This window comes from Tympanuchus pallidicinctus, unplaced genomic scaffold (genome assembly GCF_026119805.1).
Source record: "Tympanuchus pallidicinctus isolate F22 unplaced genomic scaffold, pur_lepc_1.0 scaffold3, whole genome shotgun sequence".
Lineage (NCBI taxonomy): Eukaryota > Metazoa > Chordata > Aves > Galliformes > Phasianidae > Tympanuchus > Tympanuchus pallidicinctus.
In genome coordinates, this window is record NW_026294747.1 from 67,584,925 (window position 1) to 67,606,512 (window position 21,588).

At 37.1% G+C, this 21,588-nt stretch overlaps 1 protein-coding gene across 1 annotated transcript in view; it reads left to right on the forward strand.

Moving 5' to 3' along the window:
• Positions 1–21,588, forward strand: part of UBE3C (ubiquitin protein ligase E3C) — a 66,254-nt gene that overhangs the window by 38,098 nt on the left and 6,568 nt on the right. Inside the window, exons 17-20 of the mRNA XM_052695757.1 lie at positions 2,528–2,660; positions 4,381–4,628; positions 15,046–15,258; positions 21,366–21,554. Coding sequence (XP_052551717.1) covers positions 2,528–2,660; positions 4,381–4,628; positions 15,046–15,258; positions 21,366–21,554 — 783 coding nt within the window. The remainder of the gene's footprint in view (positions 1–2,527; positions 2,661–4,380; positions 4,629–15,045; positions 15,259–21,365; positions 21,555–21,588) is intronic.

The window sequence follows — 21,588 nt, forward strand, 5'->3', positions numbered from 1 at the left end:
AAGAACAGTTCCATAGGGAAAGTAAATCAGTATTTGTCAAAAAGGCAATGGCAGATTTAGTGGAAGAGGACTTGTTTTTTTCAGGCTTCTGTGAAACAGTTGTTCCCACAAAAAATCTTAATACCATGTGACAGAACTGAACTGGGATTACAGCAAAACAATTGGAAGTGACGTCAAGCAGGAATCTGTGTTAATATTCTGTCACTGTCTACAACCTCTAGGCTCATAAAGCTTTAAGTTGTACGTATCTTAAGTTTCTGGAATTCATAAAACCTGTTTTCTGTTATCACAAAAACTGAAATTTAGCTTCTCATTTTGGAGTATGGCATCTTTTCAATCATTAAAAATTGTTTGGGAGTTTGTCAGAAGGGTAAAGCTCCAGAGCGCACACTTCCATTATTCAAAGACAAGATCCTCTTAAACTGCTTTTCAGACCCAGTATGGTGCTTTTGGTGTAGCAGTAGGAGACAGCATGCTCGCGGAGTCTCCAACCACTCCTTTTACTGCAGGTAGTTTTGTAGGAAATAGCATTATTACTATGATTTTTCCCCCCCTCTTAGCTGTCATCCATAATAACAGGCCTGGTGTTAAGGTCATGTTTGCTCTGTGTATCCTTTCATTTTCTAACTTCATCGAATTTCCAAATATTAGATACTCTTATAAGCAATCACTCAGTCCAGTTTCTTGGTGAGCTGTTCAGCTTGCTGATCCCATGGTCTGTTACCTGTTTGGCCTTAAAGCACACTAGTATGCAGCTGTCAGTTAGATGTTCATCACTAACTACAAGTAAATAAAATTCGTATGAAGAACCTTGATCCTTTATGGGAAGCAATAACTTGAATTTTATTGAGTATTACACCACTTGCTGAGATTTCCCCTAGTAGACTTTTGCTGCTCATAACCCTTTGGTACAGTTGTTCAGACAACTTTCGGTCTGCCTCACTGTCCATTTCCCTTAGCCCATGCTATTGTCAGCTTGCCAGTGCTGATGTTACAATGTGTGCTTCAGGCACTTTTCCATCTGTTACTATTAAGTTACTACAAATACTTCAGTTAGGCATTGGCATTCCTGATTTTAGGAATTGCACTTGCATGAACATTGGATCATTTAGGAGTCCAGACTGTACCAAAACAATTTTTTTCAGCGATAATCACCATCAAATCACTCTTTGCACCTAGTGTTGTGTAGTAATAGTTAATAGATTGTATTCAGCATGTTCTTACGCCCTGTCCATAAAATGGAAGTGCCCGTGGTTGTGCATCTTGATGACGTTCAACTATAGAAAGTTTAAGATCATAGGGGACTTTTTGAGGTTCTTTCCCCCCTCAGTTAGGAGTACATTCAAAGTTAGATCATGACACTAAGAATCAATCGTCCTGATTTCACAGACTGTCTGTATGATCTTTTCTAATGCTTAACTGTGCCCTTCCTGATTTTTCTTTTTTCTTTATGTCTGTTCAGTGTTTCTTCACCTTATGGCTTTTTTTTCTTGGCTTTTTGCTATTGCTACTACAGGGAAGTCTGGCTTTGTCTACAGTGATTCTTCTACCAGCAGAGTTGTCTTTGCTAATTATAGCATCCCTATAATAGTAGATTTTAGATTTCACTCTAGCGTTGTCTGCTGTTGTCAGATTTTCCACTTTCATGATGTGTGTGTGTGATTGTGTGTAAACATCTGTGCAAAAAACAAAAATTCTTAGTTACGAAAGCAATCTGATATTATTGGGAGATTACATCTCTTAGAAAATATACTGAATTATTCATTCAGTATGGAGAAATATGTAAGAGAGGACATCAATAAACAGATACTCCCTGTATTGGGGATATTTTGAACATTATTCATGCATTAGGCAGAACGGCCATGCTGCGTCTTGGTATAGAAACAGTTACAATTACTATTCAGAGGAATTCTTAAAGGGTTCTTATTGTGATGACTTGCACAGGGGCAATGTGAAGTTAAATCTATGCTTCAGCTTGCATTATTTTTTTTATTTTAGTTGGTATGACATTCAGGCAATGCTATCCGCTACATCAGTCTGAATTACTTGCTCACTGCTTCCAAGAGGAGTACTGACAGCTCATATCTTGATACTGGAAATGTTCCTAAGCATTATGAAAACAAAAATAATTGTTTACTAGTACTGAGGATTGCCTCTGTGTTCAAAATACTCATGATTTTTTCCCTTTGTCTTTGAATACTTTGCATTTCAGAACTCTGAAAGTTAGGGAGAGGAAGCTGGAATGACTGACACAAAGTCTGTAGATGTGCCTCTTTATGTAGAAGGAATTGAGGATGATATCTTAGCACAAGAAAGTTTTTGCATGTCTGTCCCCTCTTCTTCCCTCCCCTGGGATATGGCTCTGTATTTCTGGAGCTCGATGACAGAGAGGACAAATCACTTGAAAGTGAACGCCCAAAGCAGCTTAAAGGGCAGTAATAGTGGTGAAAAGCCATCTTTCACTGGATGTTTAGATCTGTACAGTAACTTGATTTTTTTTTTTTTTTTTTTTTTTTCATTTTAACAGATTTTTCAAAGACTAATCTATGCTGATAAACAAGAAGTTCAAGGAGATGGGCCATTTTTGGATGGAATTAATGTCACCATTAGGAGAAATTATATTTATGAAGATGCTTATGATAAACTTTCTCCTGAAAATGGTAGGTTTACAATGAAATTATCATCAAATTCAAACGCATTTAGTCCATCTCATCAGGTATTTACGTATTTGCTTACTTGATTAAAATAGTAATGAGCTACTAGATCTTTTGCAGTGGCTGTGACTAAAAATGGCTGTCCTGTTCTTCTAGCTAGCAGAATTTTTGTGCAGGAGAGCATTTCATCTGAATGAAGAACTAATAAGTAATTTTTAAAAACAGTTCAGTTTGTGAAAAGACTGGGCAGTTCCTTGTAGATCTGGATGTATTCACTAAGCTTGATGCTTGGTGAATCAGGAGAGATTCTGATGCTGAACATTCTTTCATGGATATCTCAATTGTCCATCCATAGTGTGTGCATTTGTAGCTCATGAAATGAAGAGGTAGAATTAGTTATTATTACTTGTTTATTATTGGTTGGTTTGATGGTGGGAGGTAAGTATAGTCGATGCAAGGTTTATTATAAAAGCTGTTTTTATATACTGGAAGCCTTCAGTGAGTTGAGCAAAAGGGCTTACCTTCTTAGGTACGCACACACAGTTCAAGGACTAAATATTACTTGCTCTGGGACTCGTATTAGAAAAATTCAGAGAGAATCTCCAGTCAAGTAGGAGGAAAAAATTCCAGCCACTTCTGTGTTACTGCCATCTCCCCACCTCAAATAACTGTTCACATTTCCAACAGAGAAATGGCAGGTGGCAGCTGAAGTTTAAGGTCAGATTTTTGCAAGAAAACTGAGTTGAGCTAACATATTGATGGTGCCTTGCGAGCAACAGCTCCTCAGCTTGGGTATCTGACTTGTCTGTGGTGCTGACCTTGCTCTTTTCCAGGAGTAAGCAGTTATCTATCAGAGCAAGCAGGAAAGTAATCCAAAGAAAGTGATGAATGCTGAATCAATGAGCTGAAATGGATCACTTCAGGGTTGAGAAGAGTGGACCTATGGAAGGGAGGAACAATGGTGGTGGATAAAAGGAGAGTGGGAGCACTTGCTTTGGTAACAGGCTGAGAAGTAGTTTTAGTTATTTCTTGTTCTTTCATCCTTTTGTATGCAAAAGGCAGGGAAGGATTGCGGATGTTGGGTATCACTCTTGCTCCTTGTAGAGTTTCTCTGTGTTGCAAGCAGAGGTGTACAGTACAGTATTTGTCCATCAACAAGTAAATTAAAAATGCTCTCTTGTAAGGTTATTTCTAGTATGTGGCAACATCACAAACAAACAATACATCAAACTTGACCACACAGTGGTCCCACTCAATGGAATTACATGCCATAGCATGGAGTCCAAAGTAGCAGAAGTATTAAGTTTGGTTTCAAAGAATATTAATTAAGGTGTTGTGTAACAGTCGGTCCCTCTAAGGGAATGCAGTGCTTACTGATGGTTCCTTCAGACAAGACAGAGTAGAACCTTCCATTCACAATGCTTTATATAAATAGAATTTTCAAATAATTATTGGGGCTTATGAAAATATTTGGGAGAATTTTTCTTCCCCTACCAGTGTCTTTCTCATTCATCTTTTGAGTTCTCTTACAGCAAGATGCCTTTTGCAAATTGAGTCCTACACATTGCATATCCTGAAATTCAAGCCAATAGATTTTTGCAACAGTACTGCTTACTAGTGTCTTTTTTTAAATATACAAATAGCATAGATAGAAACATACATGTTAGTTGCAAGCAAAAATTCAAGGAGATAGTTACATTTGAGTCTCTTTCTCCTTTCTCTGCAGAACCTGACCTAAAAAAGCGCATTCGTGTTCACTTGCTTAATGCACATGGTCTTGATGAAGCTGGTATTGATGGTGGTGGAATTTTCAGAGAATTTTTGAATGAACTACTGAAATCAGGATTTAACCCTAACCAGGGATTTTTTAAGACCACCAATGAGGGACTTCTTTATCCCAATCCTGCTGCACAGATGCTTGTTGGAGACTCTTATGCCCGACATTACTACTTTCTTGGAAGAATGCTTGGAAAGGTAAAAACAGTGCTATATAATTTAAAGCTATCATAGTACTGAAATTATTCAGTAAATGTTTTTGGATGGGGTAGATGGGAGACATTTTCCTCAAGTGTAGAAAGATCCTCATAACTCTCGAATGTTGGATCCAAGCATTATTTCCACATCTTACTGAACTTTCTCATTCATTTCAGTAAGTTACATCAAAAGCACAGAGGAATTGACATACTCTTAACTAGCAACAGAACAGAATGTGCACATCTATCTCTGTGTTTATCTTTTTTTAATGTTAATTTGCTTGAAGCCTATAGGACTGCTATGTTGATGATGATTTTTAGCATGGGACATTCTGAAATTTGATTCCAGTTCAGATTTTCATCCCTGGGGATCTGAAGTAATTTTCAGAATTTGCTATGAGCACTTACAATATTTATGAGGCATTTAAAAATAGTTTTACTAATTTTGCTTGGGTTCTTTTTTATGTGTATTTTGTATCTTTTGAAAGCTATAGTTTTTGCTGTTTTGCTGTTGTAGACTTCAATGACTGATAAACACGTGCTGGGCTAGATTATTTTTAAATTTCTTTTAAAGAAACCATTACGTTATTACATTCATTTTTCGTCTGTGATCATATTTCACACTGAGAATATTTATGAGTCCGTGAAATTATTCTTTAAAGCTAGTAATTGTGAAAGAAAGTTTAGAATACAGGTTCTATTTCAGAAAAAAAAAGGTATTGATTGCTACTCTGCTATCTAAAATGGAATGTATTAAAAATGAAGTCTCACTTAGATGCATGAAGTATTTTGGGGCTTAAAGTCCTGCAGTGAGATTTCACGTATGGTTGGTGTCCTTATTTTAATCCACCTGTAAGCTTAAGAGTATGTCAACAAACGTGTTGCTGAGATGGATTGCTGTTCTTTGTAGTTCATAGAATCATGGAATGACTTAGATTGGAAGAAATTGTAGTCTGGCCCTATAGACTTGTACATGTAGTTGCAAGAGGAGTCTTGTCAATAAAATGATTGTAACTTTCAATCTTTAATTTTGTCTGACAAAAGCACACATTGTTTTCTATAATTGAATTTCAAATGTTAGCGCAGACAGAAGTTGTAGGGGGTATTTTATCTCCTGTAGAATTGCTGCAAGTACAGCTTTTTGTCGTTTTAAAATCAGGAGGTCTATTATTTAACTTCTTGAAGGCATAAATTGTTTTTGTATTTGCAGAATGTTTGCGTAAGGTATGAACTGACAGCATCATTTAATAATTACCCATACCCAGCTGCACAGACACCTTTTTAGTCATGTATTTAGAGACCTGATGAATTCAACAGGAAGATAAGGCACGGCCGTGCGGTTCAAAACCTGTGGTCTCAGTTAAGTTATTGAACACTCACTCACCCATTTTCAGAAATGTGCCCATTTTGTGCTTTGCACAGGGTTGTTTGAGAGCAATAGTAGGTTATTAAAAGCCTCTTTGCAAACATAGCAGACATATTGCAAAGGAAACAATCAGGCATCCACAGCAATTTCTTATTTGTGGAAACTGGTATGTAAAGAACACTGCCACTGAAAACTCTCACTTAACAAGTTTCAACACTACCAGAGAACAAATGCATTAAAATATAATAATTGATCAAAATTCTCTGTCTCTTGGTAACCACCACTCAGCTTTCAGTACTGTAGGCTTGCACCTAATTCAGTTTTTATTCTCATCAGGAAATTGTTTAACAGCTTGGCATCTTCTGTGTTACTTGATCAGCTAAGAAATAGAAACATCAGAAGACTTAGAAATTGTCTTTAAAAATTTTGCATATAAAAATTGTGTGTTTAAAAATTGTTGTAAACCTTGAATGAATTAGTAATTGTCTAGATTGTACTTTTGTAGTTAGGGAAGAAATTCAAATCCATCCTGCACAGACTGCGTGGCTGTCCACGCAGCTTTTACTGATGGCTCAATGAGCAAAAGGTCTTGTAAAAAAAAAAATAAGACCATGTGATCATGTAATTGCTTATGTTGTGTGAAACCATTCTTAAAAAAGAAAAAAAAAAAAGAAAAAAAAAGAAAAACAACAAAAAAACAACCAATATAGAAATGAGTTTGCTTAACCAACAGCTACTCAAACACTTCCAAAGTTTACGTTTCTCAACTTTCAATGACTTTGCTCTACAATGTAAATATTATTTTAACATCAGAGCTTTTTAAGCAGTTTCATCTCCTTTTCCTGAAAGCAGAAGCTAAGCTTACCACAAGCACATTGTGTAGTGGTATCGCACCACCGGAGGGCTTTGCAGCTGGAACCTTTTCATTTCCCCTACTGGAAGAACAGTACTGGCTTCCTGAACCCTGAGAGAGAGCTGACAGTGTCATGTGCTGTCAGGGACGTTCAGACAAAGGTGTCCTGTCCCCAAATCCTTCTTTGTCCTTTCTGAAAAGTAAAGACCTGACCCATGTGCACTTCCACAGTTGAGGATGGGATGTTGCAATCCTTTTGCTCTCACAGGAGGTATGATTGGGCAGTAAGCAAACACCCAGTTTGGTTAGCTTGCTTTCCGCAAGCAGTAATATTATATCAGCGCTGAAAATCTTTCCACGTGCAGACTTTCCTGTTGCAGCTTTGGCAGCGTAGCAGACTTGATTCTTTAGAACCAGCAAAAGTTGTGTTGGCAGGCAGCCAAATCTTGGAGCGACAGAACCGGAGCAGGGGAATTTGGGATCAGCACCTGAGAATCTGAAGTGAGGGTTTTCTCTCGACTGGTTTTTGAATATCTGCTGCAAACACGGAACGTCGGAAACATTGTGAACCACTTCAACAGAAGCACGGGTCAGGAAAACAGTGTCAGTTGCAGAATTTAAATCTGAACTTCATTATGTTCACGCCTAAGCTGAGTCTTGTATACCAACTATATTGTCTTTCTCCATTTCCTGCTTTTTTATTCGGTGTCATTAATGTGATAGGAAGAAGACATTCACAGAATCATAGACTCATGGAATCACCAAGGTTGGAAAAGACCCACAGGATCACCCAGTCCAACCATCTACCGATCACCAATAGTTCTCACTAAACCTTGTCCCTCAACACAGTGTCCAGAAGAATAGAATGACAGAACCGCAGGGGTTGGACAGGACCTCTGGAGCTCATCTAGTCCAACCCCTTGCTAAAGCAGTTCCATATAGTAGATTCCACAGGAGAGCATACAGGCAGTTTTTGAGTATCTCCAGAGAACGAGACTCCACTGCTCTGAGCAGCCTGTGCCAATGCCCTGATGCCAATGGCCAACCTGTGCCAATGCCCTGAGAAGATTTTTCTCATGTTGAGGTCTTCTGTTTTCCAGTTTGTACCCACTGCCCCTTGTCCTGTCACCAGAAAGCACTGATGGCCTGGATCCATCCACTTGGCTCCCATTCTTGGCATTTAGAATTAGTTTACATCAAGTATAGATAATTGTTATGGTAATTTAGTTATGTTTGATGATACATTAGCATTAGTTTAATTATATGGCAGGAAACCCACAGAAATAATTATCTTTTTTTATAGTTTCCTTCCTTTTGGACATAAGCTTGCTAGTTTCTGTATACATGGCTCTGCAATGGATGCCTTCGCACCTCTAAGAGACTGACACTGAAGCTGGAGATATTAGTCTAATGCACTCAACAACTTCAGTTATAATGAATTCAGCCATCTCCAGTTCTCTTTCCTTATTCTAGCACATTGATGAGAACAAGGAAGTTGTGCATTCATTTTGCTGAAGAACATAAGAACTGCCTTATAGTATTAGATCTCTTATCCTAAGCAGTAAAACAGTCTGCGGTCTGTGGAAGACATTGGATTTCTGAAAAGGTTCAGATTTGTTGTGTCAGAACTTAGTTTCATCTCAGATGTTTGGGAAGGCAGTATAAAGAACTAAGTATAGTAGTAGATTGTTATTGCTTTAATGGTGGAACTTAAACATGGAATTGTTAATCACACTCAGACTATTTTTCTGTATCTTAAAAAGTATGCCATGTAGTTAGAATTCATAGCTTTGCATGGTGCTGTTGAAGGTGAGTTCATTTGTTGTGCAAAATACAATTCCTGGCTAGAAGGTGCAGTTTGAAGACTACCAACATCTTGATTTTGCAGAAATACTAAAGCAGTTCTTAATTATTCTGGGACCTTGTCTAAAATAGTTTGAATCAATGGGAGCTTTTCACAGCAGTATCTGGATCAGATCCTAAGATCTTAAATCTGCACGTAAAGAGTTGCAAACTAAAAGCAAGTGTTTCTGTATACCTTTTTTGAACCAGAAGCATGTATGGAAAAAAAGCAAGAAAACTCAACAATTAGAAGAACTGGACATCGTGTAATTGCAGTATTTAGTAGGATGGTGCATCAAACACAGTACTTACTACTCTTGTTCTGTTTTTCTCATGGCTGAAGATTTTTTTCTTGTTTGGGGTTGTTTTTTTTTTTAATTATTTTTTCTTTCCGTTTTTAGGCCAACCCTTCCTTTTGCTTGTTGTCCTTTTAATTAAGATTCTTTTTGATTTGTAAGAGAGTGAAATTGATTGTTTGTGGAAGTTATTTCCTTATTATGAAGGTAGATGTAAGCTATTCTGAATCTGTTTTCTGACATGGTTATTCAGCCCAGCAGTCCCCTTGTGTACTGGTTCATTTAACATAACCAATTATCTTTTGATTACAAATAGCTATGTTAGTACTAACCTTGTAAATATATGTCTAGTGCTAAAAGACTACCAAAATGTGGTATTTTAACTCTAAATCTTCAGGAAGGAAAAGTGTGTATTGATTGATTGTGATATTTATTGGGTCATAATGTATTTAAATTTTCTTTAATGCATATGTTAGCGATTGTTTACCGTGATAAAGTGCATGGAGGTCTCTGCAAGGAGTTCTGCATGGAAAGAATTACCTCATGTCACTGGTCACTCCTCAATTAAAAGTTCCATTAGCAGATGATTCCTGCTTCTGGTTTGTGTACTGATTGCATTTTATTGCCTCTAAATCAGGTTCCTAGACAGGGAATAAATAAACAGAGTGTGCGGTAATGGTATCCTGATCTTTTTTCATGGTTGGAAACACCTACATCCATTTAAATCAATTAAGTTTGGAATATTTACTGAAATTCTTTATTGGATTTGAACTCTTTTTGAAAGTGACTATTTTCACTGCTGTTATAATACAGATTTATCTTAGAAGCCCATCCAGAGGTTAGCAGTGAGTGTTCAAATTGTTCTGAAGATTGAAACTTAAATAAGGAGATGTCTACCTTTTATCTTCTGCTCTTATTAAATTATGTTTAAATTTGAGTCAAGAAAATCTATTAAGCATTTACAGGAACTTCGGTAGGGAATGATTAACTCTCAGTTATCTGCTACCTATAACCCTTCTCTATCCCAAATGATATTGATTGCAGTTTATGTTGCATATGCGGCCTAAGTTACAGAGGTAACTGTTCCTGTAAAAAAAAAATAGTCTGAAAGTACCTAGTTGCTGAATGATGATTTTCTGCTACTACCAAAATTCCTGAAACACTCCATTTTGGTAATAAAACTTCATGTAATAAAATTGCGTTCTAAATTCTTAGAATAAAATTACTTGAGTGACGTGACACTCTTAAGTTGAAAATGAACTCAAGGTTGTTAAAACTTACGCTCCAGCAGTGCCTGGAAATGCATCCTTGCTTTTAAATGGTGATGTGTTCATGACTCAGTGGTGAATTCACCTTATGCTCACCAAATTCCTGTAATCAGTTTTGGGTCTGTACGCTGAGCAGAGCAAAGCTGGCAGGCAAGCCCCTCTTGTTACCCAAGATGTTCCGAGTTGCTGTGGATGTGTCTTGTTGACTTTCCAATTCCCAGTGAGTGGGAAATCAAAAGTAATATGAGTTGCACGTGGCTTGAGTTGTTTCTGAAAATAATATTTTAGAAGCTGGGAATACTGACACTGCTGCAGGAGGTGTGAACAAAGCTCTCTCATAGGCATCTTGCTGTAGGAATGTGAAGTCCTTTTTTAGAAAACAGTACTTGAATAATAAGCATGCTATGTATTTTTGCAGTCATATAGAGAAGTTACTGTACTGTATTATCCATTACTAATGTGATACAAATCATTCTGTTGCGGAGCTCAGAGAACTGAAAAAGTGACTTGGAGCTACCAAACAGCAGACATGCTGTACTGTGGCATGCATTAAATACAAGTAATTTTATTTTCCTCTTTTGCCGTATCAGTTTGATTGTGCCAACTTTAAAGGATATTATGAGTCTATCTTGAAGAAATTATTTTACCTTAAAATTACTAAGCAGTAACCTTAAAAGTGCTTCAAAAATGTGGGCATATGTCAATTTTAACGGATCTTATATTTTTAGTTTTATCTTTATCGTTGGGATAGAAAAGCATTTGCTGGTCGCAGCGCATTTTTGACTATGGTGAAATATATATAGAATATAAATAATGCAGTAGAAGGAAGTTGTAATGGTTTTGCCATTCTTCTACCATTTTAATTAATGGTTCTGTACAGCTTTGAAGATCTATTGCACTCTGTAAGTGCTAAGTATTATTTAATAGTAACTGTTTAAAATGACTGAAATACAAGGGGTTGAGGTCTCGAGGGCTGATTAGGGAAGTAACTGAATTGAAGCCCCATCATTTACTGCTTCGGCCCATAAGCCCTGCGTCTTTCTAGGGGTATGACTGTAGCATTGTTTAGGTTTTAGTATGCAATTCTGGGCTGTGAAAGATTAATATAGGGTAGGAAGTGTGATTAATTAGTTTTACCAAGAAAGAGTTTAGTTGAAATAATAAAAGAGAAAATTAATTGTAGACTTGAAACTATAAGTAAAAGCAGTAAGGCTGCTTCACAGTCAGGTAGGTTTAGTTGGCTCACCTATGAAGTTGTTTACACAACTGGAGATTCATTCAGCATGTTGTGCTGTCCTGTGCCCTCTCCTATGTGATGCTGATGTGTCTGTGTGTTTGTAGGAGGTGACTTGGCTGTTCCAAACTTTGTCCAGTTTTAAAACAAGCTGGTGGGTGTACCTGAACAGGTACCTTGTGGGACCTGTAGTGCCTGGATAGTGTTCTGGTAGATGCCACAGTCCCGCTCAGATATGGTTCTTGTTATGTTGAAAGCAAGGAAGAGCCCTCCTCACCCTGAGAACTGCGTGCTGCGTATTTCTACTTGCCTTACTAGATGCTGCCTGTGGCTGACATGCATTAGAGCTGCTGACATGCCTATGTTCTGAAAGTTGTTTGCCTGAGCTGTGCCCTGTTCCTGACATCACAGATAATTAACAAATGCATTCAGTGTATTTTTAAGTATCTCAATGTAATACCCTCATATTTTTTCAGTTTAGACTACCAGATTGTCATCTGTGTTGCTGAAACAAGTAAAGGGTTTCATAAGTAGTCAATATTGCAGTCAATTTTAATTGAACCAGACTGTGTACAAATGCTTTACTGTAGCTGTAACCAGCTAATCGTGTTAAAAAGAGAAACTTCAGTCTTCAGACCGCGTGCTTTGTGTGTGAAGTCAACTTAATGACCACAGCAGGCTTTTTTATTTTGTTGTTGGTTTTTTTTTTTAATCACCTGATGTGTTCTACAAACATTCATGCATGCAGGAGAAGGAAAATGTCTGAAGTTCCTTTAACTGAAAGCTGCTTCTATAATCTAACCTGGGTAAGTTTAAAATAGTGCTGGGAAATCCAGGTTGGCCCTTTCAGCCAGGAGGCTCATAGAACTGTTTGAGCTGGAAGGGACCTTAAAAGGCAATCTGGTCCAACTCTCTGCAGTGAGCAGAAATGCCTACAGCTCCATCAGGTGCTCAGAGCCCCGTCCCTGACCTTGAATGTGTCACCTAGGAGTGCTGCATTGCTCGTGCAGCTGCTCCTGATGCAAACATAGAATCTGAGGATGGTCTGGGTTGGCTGGGCCTTCATGTTGAAGCTCGTCCATCCCCTCAGCTGGTTACCTCTGTAAGAGGTGGTCGTGCTTCCCCACCTGTAGATGTTCCTGTTGCAGACAGCCAGTTCAGAGAACTGGATGGGCAGGAAACAGCTGAAAACTGGGTAACAGCTCCCAAGACAGTTTGTTAAGAGATTAAGTAGGAGTGGATCTCTCCCCTTACATCTGTCGTGCTGGCTGCGCCTTACAGGATGGAGTTCATGACAGTATTTACCAGCTTTTTAGTGACCTTTTTTTCTTCAGCTTTATTAGGACAGGTTGACTTTTATACTAATTAAAACATTACTCTTTGTCTTGTTTCCAAAAATAATTTGCTTCTAACTTTGCAATTACTTAGCTAAAAGGAGTGGTAGTAATTAAAGTTATTTTCAAGTTGCAAAATTCAGTTTATTTAAAAATGCTTTATATAGTTTTTAGATGAAGTTATAAATGTTCACTTTGGAATTACCTGAAGATTAATAGCGATGCATTTCAAAAGCATTATTTTTTTATTGATTCTTAATGTAGTAAATTACTGAAGTTATTTGGCAGCAAACAGAAATAGCCAGTGATGTTGTTCACATTTATTTTCCTGATAGCATCACGATTTGCATTAATTGCATTGCAGCTGCACTCACTTATATTAAAAAGCTTCTAGTATAATTAATCCTTTTTATTTCAAATCATTTTGGCACAATTTCTAGCAATAAACACTCATAAAAGACAGACACTTGAAAAATAACATACAAGTTTCTTCAATATACCTATTGCTGGTTTTTTCCTGACATGGAATTATTGATAGGCTTCTAGGACCAAGTGTGGCGAGTGCTGAGACTTCAGACCAGTTTGAAAAATGCTAAGTGGATTATTTTGCATAAAAAATAGACAGGTTTTGAATTTGTGTAATTAACCTGTGTTTAGAAAATACCTTGATTTATGTCTACATTTGTATTTCAGTTGCATACATTATGGAAATTTAATTTATAATCCATTTAGCTGATGTGATCATAGTTTTTAGTGCTATCATTTATTAGTCCTTGTATATTAAATGCTCTGAAGGCTTAAACCTGCCTTGTGTAAAAAATTGCACCTCTGCATTTACATTTTATGAGTCATAGATGGAATCCCATTTTAAATCTGGGTAGCTTTGATATATTTAAAGAATTACAATAGCTTTATTGTTACTAATGCAGGAACAGCAAACACTGACCTTATACATTGCAAATTAATGATTTATCCCTCTAGTTTGCTTTTAAAGTCAACTATACAAATGAGGATTTCGACTTTACACCTTGAATAAATCATATAGCTCTAAATATAATGCACCCTTTGGCTTTGAACTCGTTATTATCAATTCTTTCTGCAAGGTCTAACTCACCTCATAGAATTGTTCGTTCAAAAGTTTAAGGAATTGAGTATATATTTTTTGAAGTCTTTGAAATATCATTTAGTGATCACAGCTACACTTATTCTTTCTTTTCCTTTATGTTCATTGTGCTGTCCTGATTTATATGTTTACTAAGCTTGCAGAAGGCTACAGAGGAATTAAGTAATGCCAAAACATAGCTTTAGCAAAGAGCAAACAGTGGTGCTGTGTTGATGATGCCTTTCCTCATCAGCCTGGCCGTGATAGTAATGATAGTATAAAAATATGAGGTGTGGTGTGGCAAATATGTTGGACAATAGGAAAAGCCATAAGTAGGCAGTGCATTTCTGGGTTTGTTTTTTTTTTTTTTGAAAGGGAAGGTCTTCTATGTTTGTCTTACTTGTGTGAGCTTTCTCTACATGTTGTCATGCTTGCTTTTCCTAGCTATAAAGTTTCCATCTCTCTTCTTTTGAAAAGTTTCTCTAAATGTCTTGTCCATTTTCAGTAATCCTTGAGGAAGTTTGAACTTTACATTAAAAATAGACATTTTCTCTTTGACAAATACTGCAAGTTCAGCTCAGACTCATTTCTGATTCAGTAGATATTTGGCAGTGTGTAGGACGTGTCAGGTGTAGGAAGAATAGGGCATACAGTACAGGTGCGTTGAGTTCTCCACTTAAACATAAGCAGCAGTAAACAGGAGTACCATCATTCATCCAGATACGCAGCAATGAATCTGTATAAGCTTTTTTTTTTTTTTTTTTTTAGAAGCATAGCTTTTCTTGCAAAAAAATCTGTACAATTTATGTTCTTCCTGTTTGCTATAATACTTTGGACACGAAGATCAATAGTAAATAAGTGGTGACCTTGCATTTTAAGTCGTCACATCATTAATTTGTAAAATTTTGGAGCTTTCTATTTCACAAAGACGTTCAAATTTCAAAACAAAAAAAAAAAGTTGAAATTTTTAAATTAATGCAATATCTGTGCTATTGCCATGCTAGAAGATCCTATTCAGGCACCAAATTACTGAGCTGGTAATTTGTATTTGTACAACAGCATTTGTAATTCTTGCATGTATCACAGTGAAATGTAAAATGCTTTTAATTGCTTTGCTTTTCAGGCTCTTTATGAAAATATGCTGGTGGAGCTGCCCTTTGCTAGTTTTTTCCTCTCCAAATTACTGGGGACAAGTGCCGATGTTGACATTCATCATTTAGCTTCATTGGATCCAGAAATGTACAAAAACTTGCTTTTTCTGAAGAGCTATGAAGGAGATGTAGAAGAACTCGGACTAAACTTCACTGTAGTAAACAATGACCTCGGGGAAGCACAGGTAAAGAGTGGCTTTGGGTTGGTTGGTTTTTATTTTTCTCTTTACTGATGAAATATGAATATCTCTACTAATTTATTTTTGTTTTGAAAGAGATAAGGAATAACTGCTACAGGTGCTGTCTGTTGTGAGGCATCTGTAGGATTCTGCCTCAGTGTTTGAAGTAGTAAATAACTAACTTTGTACTTTGGAACTGTGCTTTTGATGATGATAGGAAGGGTCTGGGAGTTTTAAATAATAAATGATAGTGATGATTTTCTAACAGACGTGGAAAGTTCTATTGTCTGACATAACTTCTTGAATGAAATAGTGTTTCTTTGATTCCACTTCAGACGATTGCAGAAATTAGGTGATAAGTAGACTACAGAAGAACAGTTTGGTTTTGGAATTGGAGTTAGAAACTGGTGCTTTTAAATAAGTGAGCTCTTGTGAGATAAGGGTTGTTTCAGCTGATGAGTACTCAGAGGAGAGGACCTGAGATGAAACCTTAAGTTTTAGAGAAAAACATCTTCATTTTTCTGAGGGACTGAGCCACCAGTGAGTCAGAGGAGTGGGATTCACTGCTTCTGAAAGTGATTATTTAGGTCCATAGGTTTGAGTTCGTACTGCAGTTGTACTATGCAACTTGACTATGGCTTATTTACTCTGTTGTGAAGGCTAATGATCACTTGTGCTCACAGTAGAAAGCAAACGTCAGTAGTGCTTGAAAAGCATGCTGACGTGTGGTAATACAGTTAATCTCCTTTGTCACATTCCCTCTTTGACTATTGAGAAATTAGAATTGTGTGCTTGTGGCAGTTTTCAATGCTCTTCAATAAATATTTGGGTCAAATAGCAGACCTGACATCATTATGATGTGCGACAGTATCCTGATTCAGGTCTTATTTCTTGTGGAGGAAATAAAAACTCTCAAAGTGAGAATCCAGTTCTCTTTGGGTTGCCTGCTGGCTGAGGAAGACATGGCCTGGACGTGCTTGCACAAAAGCAGTACTACTGCTGAGATGCAGTACCAAAGCTTTGCAATTGTGATGTCAGATTCTTTTACTGCTGTTTAAATCATAGCCAGATTGCTGTCCAGGACTTGTCTTAACAGCATCAGGCTTAGACTTGGTCTTTACTTTCCTGTTACCAATTTCCCGTCATTTAGGAAGCTCTTAAAACGTGGATTGTATTGCAGTTTTAAAATAATAGCCTCAGATTTTGGGTTCCTGGATCATAACGGAGGGTGACTGTAAGTGCCTGATTATACTGAATTCATTTCTGTGCTATAGGTGCATCTGGTTATTGGGTTGCAAAGCGTACAAGATGACAGTTTCTAGTGTAAGCCTCCCCTCTTGTTGGGAGGGGAGGTTTGTTACTGTGTGTATTCTGTGTGATTTCATTTATGCAATCCAATTTTGCCTCTAATTATAAATTAAAAGTTGCTAGTACCTTCTGTGAAGGTGGTAATTTCTGTACTATGTATGTCCACTACATACATCCTCAAAAAATCAGCCATACTAGCAAGTTAGAACCAACCTCAACAAGTAGGGTAGAAGGACATCAAAAAGTGAAGTAGCTCAGAAATAACACACAAGGAGATCCAGGACAGACGTGATGCCAGCAGCACCTACTGCTACAAAACTGTGTACTTGCCTTCATTACTTGGCATAACCTTAAAAGAAAGGTTAAATGTAATAGTGAGCTTTTGAGTAACTAAATGAAACATAGGTTAAATGAAGTACTCTGGTGTTTTATTGCTGTTTATACTTGGAGAGAGAACACTATACTCTTGAAGTATTAACTGTCTTTTAATGAGACTGTATTTTACTGTAGTTCAGTACAACTAATTGGTTCTTTTCAATATCTACTGTGTTTTAATGCAACAAGTTGCTTCTTCTATTTCATTTCATTATTTTAATAAACCTTGTGGATAAATACTCTGTCTGGTATTTGACTTGTAACCATTGCATACTAATTGATTGTGTCAAGGTAAGGCTAATTCACTTTGGGAAAAGAGCTTAATTTGCACTCCTTATGTTCAATGTACATTATCTCCAGTTTTGATCTAAACAACCACTTTAGTGACGAATGAATTAGTGCTCAATAAATGCATCATAAATCTATCATTGTAAATAGCCATCCTTGTGACAGTGTCCATCCAGCAATTGTGGCACAAAAACATTATCTGCAATGAAAGACGCATTCAGAAGGGGCTCTATTGCCTGTCAGTGGTAGAAGATAGAAATTCTATTATCAGAGTATTGATTCCAATCCTGTAATGTGCTTTTAGATCCCATTAAACTATTGTCAAAGTGCATTCACCAGAAGTTGAAAAAGGTACTTAATAATTTGCACATTAGACCTGTTAATTAGGGGAGCTCTGCCATCAACCTTACCTTCCAACACTAGCTAGCTTTAATTTTTGATGAAGAACCATCTAATGTAGTGATAGCAGCCTAGTTTTCAGCTGCTAGATCAGCTGTATAAAATGGCAGCAAGTAAAAAGTCTCGAAAGAACTATGGGACAGCAGTGTCTGTGAAGTCCAGAGTGTAGAAATTGATGTCAGGACACGGTTGGCTTTTTAAAGCAGATGTGAATGCTATTTTTGTTACTGGAAGTATTTTGACAAGTGAAAGTAGAGTTCTTTGCCTTTAAATTTCCATGAGAGATGATTTTGAAGTCTTAAAAATAACCATGGAAGTTTCTTCTGTGGTGGCTTCGTTATGAGGATACAGTGGGTTGGAGAGATGATACTGGAAGTCTTTTGAGAAGCAGAATGTTTAGATTGCGGTTGATCAGGCAGATTTATAATCCTTACAGCAGCTGCATTCTTAGACATTCAAATGCAGTCTCCTACCTGGGACTCCTGCCTGAACATCTGGAAGGCAGATGATAGGGGAAGAAAGAAGACCTTTAACTACATGTTTTCAGAATGGGGAAAATCTTTAGTGATGGTGTGAAAGGAAAAAAAAAAAAAGTGATTGAAAGCCAAGAGAAAAGAATATTTTCACCTGTATTAAATGTACTAAAAACAGACTTGTAAGAGTTCTTGACTTTATTTAAAAGAATGAATGCTTTTTGAAGTTACAATGGTTACTTGTCTTAAGTACTCAGATACAAAGAAAGGTTCTTCATACTTCATAATGCCTAAGTGATACGTCTCTTATTCTTTCATAAATTATTTCACTCCCTAAGTATTCCCTTCTTCACCATGAGCCTGGGAAACCAGTCATCACATCTGTGCAAGAGTTACTTTTGTTTGCTGTTAGGGTGGCCACTGATTGCCCATAAAGACATTGCAAAGCAGCTTTGTGTGGTAGGTAATTATCACTGAGCCAGAAGACAAATCTCCTGAATTCATTCTGCCTGAATAGTGTTTTCTACTGTTTCTTTTTGTGTGTATGTGTATGTATTTCTGTTTTATTCTGTGTTCAAAGTAGAAGATGTAAGTCAAAATCTTGTCCAAACTGTTCACTTGAAATGCAGCCGTACAAAAAATGTGTGTGCATTCATTGTTTTTACAAACTGTAATGGTCATTCTCTAAATAGGAATACAAATGTAAGCTGGGAGCAGTTTCTAGGAGCATGTATTTGCTGTAACATATAATTGAATTTATAACCTTTAAAGTTTTAAGTGCTAATAAGACGTATATGCAGCAGTAATTGAAAGTGTCTGTAACTTTGAGTCAGAGGCCAAATGCAGCACTTCTATTCACATTTCTAAGAAGATAAAGTAAAATTAGAAGTAAACCATCTTTTCTAGCAGATTTTTAAAAATATGACACTTTTCTATCCCATGTTAACATTTCCTTTATTTTGAAGACATATTCTGTGAGTTTGGAATAAAATTCAGTGTTGTATGGTAATATCTGAATTATCCAAACGCTTACCTAAATAATATGTATAATTCTATTGCTTTTTAAAATGCATTATTTTGATAATGAACAAAATTAAAGTGGAATATATACTTTTTAATGTAGATCCACATGATAGAAAATATGGTGATGGCAATAAGGATTTGCATTTTGGGAAGCTTCTCTTCCATCCTGTACCTGTGTGTTAATGCTTTGCACCATCTAGTGGCAGAAATTGGATGGATAAAAATGAAATGCAAGCTGATAAAACTTTAAGACACACTAGCTTGTGTTGTGATCTTTCTGAATAGGAAATCTGTAACTGCTGTTCTTGACTTCAAAATTGAATAGGAAAATTGCTTTTATTAAACCTGAATGCATTTTTCGTTTAATGCACTGTCAGGATAGCACTATTAGAACACAAGCATATGCTTGGCTTTGTCTGTGTTCTCCTCTGTCTGTTAACCTGCAAGGGAAGTTGGAACTTTTAGTTCTGCAGCTGCTTGGATGAATCCGAAAACAACGGCCAATAGTTCCCTTTTGTTACTTTAGAGAGAAAGTCAATTCAGGAATCTTTTTACATGAATGATCGTATGGAAGTGAAATGATGACTGTTTGTTATTGTTGGCTTATGTAACCTTAAGTTTGATGAGTTAGGAGATATAAGTATGCTTTATGTGGCCAAATTCAATGTGTACTTCAGAGAGATGAATTGTACTTGATGAAATAATGATAAAAGAACATGTGGCATTGTAGTTCTGAAATACAAGTGGGTCTTGTTGAAGGAAACTCACTCAAAAGGGAGCAAAGCAAAGTGTTGATTGCCAGGACGTAACACTGCGAGAGAAACTCACACCTTTGTATTGCTCCTTTATCCTTAGGGAACAGGGCTTAAACACAGTTGGTACTACCCACACGCAGAGGTGATGTGGGATACTGGTGAGGTGTTTTACTGTAGGCTTAACAAAATCACAGTTGAAGGATTAAAGTGGAAAGGAAGATAGTTTTAGCACCTGTTGCAATTCAGGTTGTTGTGGCTTATTAAGGAAAGTGCTGAATTCTCCATCACATCAAGTCTCTACACCAGGATTGCCTCTCTCTCAAAAATGTGCTTAAACTGATCAGTGGAATTCTCAAGCAAAAGACAGGAATCTCTGAATAGAATTCTGTGGCCTGTGTTATATAGGGGGTCATATTCATAGATCTTAATGTTCTCTTTTGGCCTTTAAAGATATGAATTAATACAAGTGTGAATGCTTGGGGGAGCTGTGTTTTCCTTAGTGCTAAACAGCTCGTGTTGTTGGGTAGTGTGTTGCAAAAGAAAAACTATTCCTGTGTTTAATTCTCTATACTTCAAAGAAATGATTATTATCCCAGACTGAAAAGCACTGTCGTAAAAAATAAATAAATCCCTGTCTTTGAAGGATGGAAAACCAAGCATTTTTGTGAAGGGTTTCAAAGGTGGATGTATTCCAGCTTTTCAGTTATTCTTTTAGTACTCTAACAGTCTGTTTAGATTGAGCTGCTATTTAGCAAAATTATCCTCATGTAATGAGGAGTAGAATACGTAAAAATCATTGGCACTTTGATAACAATTACTGTTTATGTCTAAAAGCAATTATAGTATGTTTGTTTTGCTTTGTTTTTCTCCATTACTTTTTTTCCATGCTAAGGTGTCTGTGCGTACATGAAAGATAAAAGCTGTGTTTCTCAGCAGAACCAGAAGTTTAGGGTTGATTTGTTTTTGTGCAAATTACTGAACATAAATAACTTGTCTTTTCAACAGTAGGAATTGCAAATGCTTACCATCCTGTAAATTAGAACCCTAATTTTGGCTTAGCAGACACTGCTTTTGCCATACTGTGATGCTGCAGCATTCACTATCACCAACAGTTAACCAGAAAAGCACAACCCATCAAGTAGAGCTTTCCTGATTCAGACAGAAGGAGGCTGCCTTGTATGAGCATGGTGCTTATTTGGGGCACCTCGCTTCAGTGAAGCTGATGGTTGGCAGTTGCATGAAGCTGCGTTTGCCGCTTCATTCCTGGGTCTGAAGGCTCAAAACCACACACATTGCTCTCACGAGTAAGCAGAAACAACTTCTTTTGTAACTTGGATTTTTGAGATGAATATTCTGGAATATATTCTAGTAGATCTTCAAAACACAAATCACGTATCAGAATGCCTTGCTGTTCAGTTTTCCAGCTACATGGAATTAAAGTTTATCAAGATGGTGAAGTTTACATCACATCATCAAGATGATGTGTTTACAGGTGGTTGAGCTGAAGCCGGGTGGAAAAGACATTCCTGTGACCAGCGCTAACCGCATCGCGTACATCCACCTGGTGGCAGACTACAGGCTGAACAAACAGATCCGACAGCACTGCCTGGCTTTCCGTCAGGGATTGGCCAACGTTGTGAATCTGGAATGGCTACGAATGTTTGATCAACAGGAAATACAGGTACTCCTGCTTTAAACTGCAGCAAACGTGTTTG